Source organism: Tenebrio molitor, chromosome 9, assembly GCF_963966145.1.
Source record: "Tenebrio molitor chromosome 9, icTenMoli1.1, whole genome shotgun sequence".
Classification (NCBI taxonomy): domain Eukaryota; kingdom Metazoa; phylum Arthropoda; class Insecta; order Coleoptera; family Tenebrionidae; genus Tenebrio; species Tenebrio molitor.
Window position 1 is genome coordinate 18,782,154 of NC_091054.1, and position 7,721 is coordinate 18,789,874.

General features: G+C 36.7%; 1 protein-coding gene across 1 annotated transcript; it reads left to right on the forward strand.

Moving 5' to 3' along the window:
* The first annotated feature begins 6,666 nt into the window (after nt 1-6,666).
* On the forward strand, nt 6,667-7,665 carry LOC138137830 (methylthioribulose-1-phosphate dehydratase). Its single transcript, XM_069057405.1, has 3 exons — nt 6,667-6,845; nt 6,899-7,353; nt 7,480-7,665. The coding sequence occupies exons 1-3, from the start codon at nt 6,758-6,760 to the stop codon at nt 7,600-7,602; spliced, it is 666 nt and encodes a 221-aa protein (XP_068913506.1). The 5' UTR covers nt 6,667-6,757; the 3' UTR covers nt 7,603-7,665.
* The last annotated feature ends 56 nt before the right edge of the window (nt 7,666-7,721 follow it).

The following is a 7,721-nucleotide window of genomic DNA, read 5'->3' on the forward strand; positions in this document are numbered from 1 at the left end:
ACTATTTTTTTAATAAAATGATATACAGACTGATTCACATAACTTTCCGACCCTAACGAAAGTTAAATGCAGCCAGTAATACGTCATTCATTGACAACTTGATACCTTTATTTACTATGAAATCTGGACACTCCTGGCATTATTCACAATCACTTGACAGTTCCTTTTTGTATAATTCTGAAATAATTTTTGTTAATTAAAATGTGCTCCAATGACGAAAGGATCGATATGATATTGATATGTGATGAGTCAGTTTCTTAAATAAAAAGAAATATTATCGATTACTGCCATTTTTAAATTTTTTAATAGTATATTAAAAGACAAGTTTCATAAGAGCAGTCTTGAAGTACGAATTCAAGATTAAAAAACGAGTGGCGTAGCCACGAGTTATTTTAAAGAATGAGTGCTTCAAGGTCTTATGAAACGGGATTTTTATACTATTTTTTGTAATTTGCCCTTTTTAAGCCGGTTTTAAACAAAAATGTTTACTTTCCTCGATTTAGGGATTTTTGTGGCGGTTGGTAATGTCTTAATTTTAAAAGTGAAAATTTGATCAAGTCTTCAAAGTCGCCTTTTGTTTCATCCAAATTCTGTCACAAAACACGAATATGGAAGATAATCTTTCATGTACGCCCGCTGAAATACGTGAAATTGCCAAAAATACGGTCGCGAATTTGTTGCCTGATAAATCCTGATAAATAATTCTTTGCACATTTTGTAATTTAAACTGACACGCATGACGGATCAAGCTATGCCAACCTAAAAATTTTCGTAAAATGTTCCGTGAAATAATGGCTATAAGGACATCCCAGATGATGACGTCGCGTTCGTTAATATATCTATTAGAGAATCAAAATGGAGGCAAATTACAAAAATTACTTAAGACTTTTGTGAGGGATGTCCAAACCATACAAAACTTTAAAATAACTATGTAATTCATGTTTTTGGATCAAGTTATGAATGAAAAACGTATTACTGGCTATATTTAAATTTCGTTAGGGTCGGAAAGTTATGTAAATCACCCTGTATAATCACCTTTCCACGAAACTGCTTCCACACGTAAACCTTGAAGCTCCTAGTATTTTGAATGGTCGCACCTTCGACTTTTTTGTGAGTTTCATAATTGACTTCAAAAACAAGAATTACAATTTGAGGACTCCACTCAGGTCTTTTTAACACAATATTACGAAAAAATTCTACGCAACAATCGGTACAGCAATGGCGTTATTTATTTATCAAGTTTCGACTGTCTGTTTTGTTTCCTGGGTTACTAGCAAAGCACATTCTTGATTTTTTTAAATTGTAAATTTTTAAGTGTCAAACATAAAATGCACTTCATAGGTTATAAATAAAAATATCGCAAGTCTCGATACTTCCTTTGTCATAATTTTCCTGCATCCCAAAAAGTTTTCACGCTCACGCTTTATTCCATTTGGTTTGCAGCATTACTCATTTCTGCGCCTCACTCCACTCAAAATTTTTTAACCGCGCTCTGTACATTTTCCTTCCAGGCCTCGTCTTCCCGAAATAAATTACTTCCCGTCTGCAATTATTTGAAAAAAAAATCTCTCAGTATAATGCGGAATCGGAGCTGATGAGAGCCTCGCTTCAATTACCGGAGCATATCAGAGAATTTCTTAACTTTGTGACAGTTTTTCAATATCGTGTCCTTTGAAGCGTTATCTAGACCACCGAGCGCTGCTTATACCTCATTTAGCTCGTTTCCCTCAAACACCTGCTTTTTAAATGGCAACAAACGTCCGATGGCTTCAAGCCGCAACTTTGCTTAATTGTTCACGTTTCGGCGTGAAGACTTATCGATTCCGTCGTGAATTCCAACCTGACATCTAGAAAGTGCGTGCCCATCTTTGTGATGAATAGGATTTGCCACTACAAGTGCTCTTCTGGTCTATTTTACTATGTCACTCTGTCTTTTTCGATGCATTATTGGTTCATTTGAATTTGTCGGGGAAATAACTGTTTCAACTCGATAAATTATTCATCAGTCTTAGAATTTCTAAGTTATTGGTTTTGAAAGTGCACAATCGAAATGTGTCCAACAGATTATTTTGTTACTAAATCTTAGCAAAAACTTCAACCAATATGTGCGTGATTTATATTGTGTATTAGGAGGTGCAGTAATATTCTCCTGATGCATTATGCATCGTATTTCAAATCGATGACGTTGTCTACTTTTTGGGTTGAGGAAATTTATAATATTGTATCCTTCAAAACCAAAATCCACAGACTTCTTATTGCTAGATATATCCTATCTCAGACTCCATGAAAACCTTTTTAACTCTTGAGCAAACCAACCAAAAATGATTTTTTTTAGCCCACCCGTTTTCAGTTTGTTTGAGTTGGAACAATTACTAAGACGTTATAAGCGACAACCTCCAACTTTTGTTTCAATTTCCTTGAAATCTTCTTTCGTGGTTGCACAGATTTGCAAAAAGTTTTTGATTTTTTTGACCTCAACACCTTAAAAAAGATCTTTCTCCGTTTGCTAATGATTATAAATTTATGCTGAGAATTGCAATAATAATGAATGTGGAAAAATAGATTTTTAGAAAAAAATTAAATTATTCTCTGAACATGCTTCATTACTTAGGGTCTTTAACCAGTTGCTTTTATTAGCCACTGGTCATTTATAAACAGTAACATATTTGAAATCTGATAAAATTGTTTTTCTACCGAACTGAGCCTCGAGGTAGAGCACAAAGAGCCGCCCTCACAAGCTTACGTCAAGCCTGTTCGAAAGCAGATTATTTTCTGTTCATTAATTAGTACGTGCTTTCGTTCATGAATTTTTTGCTGGAAATGCTGAAAGATCAACGTCAAAATTAATTCTTGAAGAAAGAACAATAATAGATTTTTGTTTACCACCACAGCAGGTTTAAATATAAGAAAGTACAACGTAAATGCCAAGGCCTTAGCGTCAAACATTGAATAATACATTTAAAGGATTCATTAAAATGTAACAACTCCGAATTATTAATAATTATTAATAACTGTTGTGGAAATCCTTCAATATATTTTTTACTGGGTACCTACGTAAGTTTCTAGTTATTTTGTAGTCGCAAAGTTGGTACATTTTTCGTAATATGTTTGAAGTTGTAGATTGATTGATTGTATAGGATGCGATTATACCTATAACTTTATACGGCAATAATTCACACCATGTTGGCGTTTCCTTATTGGATTGTATCAGGTCGAGCCTAAATTCCTGTCTGTCATTATGGTAGGAGTTCGTGAGTGCTAAGACTCTGCCCAAGTTTAACAACTTATAATTGTTATTGTAGCAAACTCTTGGAAGGTGTCAAGACTTCGAGACACGATTTTTTTAAGCTTCTGTGCTAATGACGTTGTCTCAAGAAAGATAATTGTTGCAAGTTGCCTTTCATACCTAAAGGGGTGGCAGATATTTCTCCTGAGTTGTCACTCGACACTCACGTGTGAGATACACCTAAAAAACGCTTAAGAGCTAATTTTAATTTTTTATATTGAATTTTTGTTTGCAAAAATCAAGAAAGAGAATTTTTGTGTTTATGTCGGTACAGTATTTTACTTCAAGAGCAGAATTTTCTTTAATATGAAAAAATGTTATACAATGACCACGTAAATGGCAGCTATCTGAAACCTCTCATAATAAGTCATCATTAGTGCCGCTGCAACGACAACCATTTTCATTAATTTCTTTGTTGGACACGTGATAAAGTTGAGGAAGATAATCATAATAACACCATTTTGGTATGTTGTAACATGTATTTTTAAAGAGTCTCGATGTTGGCATTATTTAAGCTAAGAGACTACCCCCAAATGGACTGGCAACAATATTCTAGGTATCTAAAAATAATGTTTTTGTTATTTCCTCTAAACAAATTACAATTTCCAGAACCATTATTCAAAATGGTTTAAGCGTACGTTGTTACAAAGAAGAAGAGTTTTCGTTTTGAACTAAATAGGTACTTTAGTAAAAGGCAGTCCTGTAGCGTTTCATACAGTTACGTGGAAAATATGTAAGTATGCCAGATGGTAATTTTAAAGAGGGTGATGATGCTAATAATACCTTAATACCACTTATAATTTCTCTTCAAACATGTCATTACCTGATAAGTAGTGTTTATTAACGTTTATTACGATCAATACATTTTGGTTGACTGCCACATCAACCAAAATGTAGGTAGTAGATCTTAGATCATGAATAACACGCAAAGATTCTTTTTAAATAAACGTATGTTGGAATTTGATTCATACACACTGGCTTTGACGTTCCAAACATAACCTCAACAATGTAACAAATTAAGATTTAATAAAATCAAACAAGGATTCAAAAAATGTCGAAGGTATTTTCCTTGTTTCAAAATACCGTCGAACTCTTGTGTCTTTTCCGACCAGCTTCATAACACTTCGAAGATTGTATGGAGATTCTTAATTCATATTTCACATCACACATCTTATTTTATTGATAGAAATCGAGCGGAAAACAACGAATCTTTATCTAAAATACATTAAATAGGTAAGTAGGTACTATTTCCCACAATTGATTTAGAATGTAATCCAAATTGGTAAATGAATTCGATTTTAAGAATTTAAATGTCTCATATCATAACGTTGTAAAATAAAAATTGATAAAAACTGATCTCTGTACTTATTTTTACAAATGATTTCACTCTTAGTGTTACCACACCTCGTGATAATACACTTCGCAGCAAAATTAAGGGATATTAAAGAAAATATAATCACGTTTGAAAATTTCATGAGAATAATGAATTATATTTACTGGCATTGTCACTAAACATCATTTTATGGAATTTGGAACTGTTTATTAAACTTACAACTACATATACTTATTTCAACATTTTAACAATTAGAAAAAGAAAGTAAGTAATAAATATTGAGTAACTCCAGTGTTAATAACGAGTGTGCCCACCTCTTGCTCTTATACAATCTGCAATTCTTGAAGGCATACTTTGAATTAGTGCAGCAACCTCCTCTTGATGAATTGCTGTCCAAACTTCTTGCAGCCTAATGGATAGCTCGTGCAACGTGCGAGGAGGACTTTCTGTCAAGGTTGTCCCAGAGATGCTCAATTGGATTAAGATCAGGACTCCGTGGTGGCCACTCCAAAACACTGATATTAGCCGCAACAAGTTCCTGTCGCACAACATTCGCAATGTGCGGCCGAGCATTATCATGCATAAAGACAAATCCCGGTCCATGTATGGCTCCAAATGGTTCAACAACAGGGACTATTATGTCATCCCTATATCTTACTGCAGTCATTGAACCTCTGTTTACAACCACCAAGTTGGTACGATCCTCAAAAGTGATTCCACCCCAAACCATAACTGATCCACCACCAAACCGTTCCACTTCTTGTATGGCACATTGAACAAATCGTTCACCTGGCCTCCTCCAAACTCTTCTACGACGATCATTAGTGGAAAGGCAGAACCTGGACTCATCCGTGAACAAAACGTGTCTCCAATCGTCAATTTGCCAATCGGCATGTCTGTGGGCAAACTGTAAGCGGGCTCTTCTGTGAGCTGCGGTTAAAACTGGCCCAGTAGCAGGTCGGTACGGTTTGAGTTCAGCTTCACTGAGTCTTCTCCTAATGGTGTCTGTACTGACTGTGGTACCAGTGGCGAGCTGAAGGTCATTTTTTAATTCCCTTGCGGTGCAAAACCGCTTTCTTTTTGCACTAATTCTCAATAAACGGTCTTCTGCATACGTTGTTTTCCTTTTTCTACCCTGTCCTTGTCGTCTGTGGTAGATACCAGTTTCCCTATACCTCCGCCAAGCTCTGCTTACTACAGACTGGCTCACACCTAATCTTCGGGTAACTTCTTGTTGGGAATGACCTTCTTGGAGAAGAGTCACTAATTTAACGACCCCGATTTCAGATAAATGACGATGTTCTCTGTTGTTGTTCATGACGTTTCTAAGTTTTTGACACGTTTTCTTCGAAAACACAAGATTGATACTCGTTGAAATTTTAAAAGATTAATAATTTTTATGAAATTTGATTCTTTTTAAGTTAAATTTGGTCTGAAATAACAACAGTATGCATAAAAAACGTATTTAATTACACTTACATGGATTCACAGAGAAAATTTAAGTTTATTTGAAAATAATAGCATTATCCCTTAATTTTGCTGCGAAGTGTAGTTGCATTTTTAGGAAAAAAATGATAATGAAGTGCAACTAATTTATTATCTATCTTGATTTATTTATTTATGATATTATTGGATTATTCGTGGAAGTCCTAAACATGTGTTAACTTAAAACCAGTTTGAGTTTGTTATCCTTCTGATTCCTTAGTTGTGATGATTTAATTAAAGAATTCAAGAGTAGATCACACATGCAACAGACGAATCATTCTTCGTCTGACGGCCCGACCAGTCAGTAAACGCATTTATAAAGATTATCCCTCCAGTTACAATACCTCCTTATTTTTCCATTTCCTCCATAAAGGCACACAATAACTCCCGGTCAAACCCAGCCGTACACATTTCCCATTGTATAAAAGGATTACGGCCTTATTGCCACGATCGTGCGCGACCTTTCCATATTTCCTGCCATTTGTCCAGGTCAAACTCGCATTTCTCATCATACAACAACAATAACGTCCCCACGCGCTCCCACAAATTATCTAATCAGGCCCTGTCCTTTGAGGTTATACCGCCACTTTGACCTTAAAGACATTCAGATTAGACGACAGAATAACAAACACGCCGAGTCGTACTCGAGTAAGATGTCGTCGTTCCCGAAAGAACATCCAAGGAATTTAATTCCGGAATTGTGCCGCCAATTCTACCACTTAGGGTGGGTCACCGGGACAGGTATTCATCCCCCCAGTCCAATCAATCGATCCGACAACAGACGCACATTCCAGGGGGCGGCATTAGCATCAAGCTCGGCGATGAAATCTATATCGCCCCTTCCGGCGTCCAGAAAGAGCGCCTCGAACCGGAGGACCTTTTCGTCCAAAACATCAAAGGGGAGGATCTCGAATTGCCACCAGAAGAGAAGAAATTGAAGAAAAGCCAGTGCACCCCGCTGTTCATGTGCGCCTACACGGCGAGAAACGCGGGGGCAGTCATTCACACACATTCCAAAGCTGCAGTCATGGCCACTTTACTCTTTCCAGGCAGGGTCTTCAAGTGTTCACACCTGGAGATGATCAAAGGTATCAGAAAACAGAAGTCTGGGGGTTATCTCAGGTACGACGACACTCTGGTGGTCCCCATCATCGAAAATACCCCATTCGAGGAGGACTTGAAAGACAGACTTGCACAAACTCTTGAAGACTATCCTGAAACTTGTGCAGTTCTGGTTCGCAGACACGGGGTGAGTTGTACGCAGAGTAGGTGGCGCTAGTGGGCACTTAAGCACGTGATTCTGGCTAGTTGGCATTTACGCGACTCTAGCGCCATCTATTTAACCGAAGATAATTACACAGGGTCGTTCTTCTAGGTGTACGTCTGGGGAGACACTTGGCAACAAGCGAAGACTATGACCGAGTGTTACGACTATTTGTTCGACCTTGTGGTCCAGATGAAGCTGCACCAGCTAAGTCCGCTGGTCGGAGCTGTCTAAAGCTATATATGTCAAACTGTCAATGTAACTTTATTGATACAAAGTACAATTTAAATAAACTTTACAATCTTCATAAGTAACAATGAGTCAAACTCAACACACTTATTGGACGTTCGATT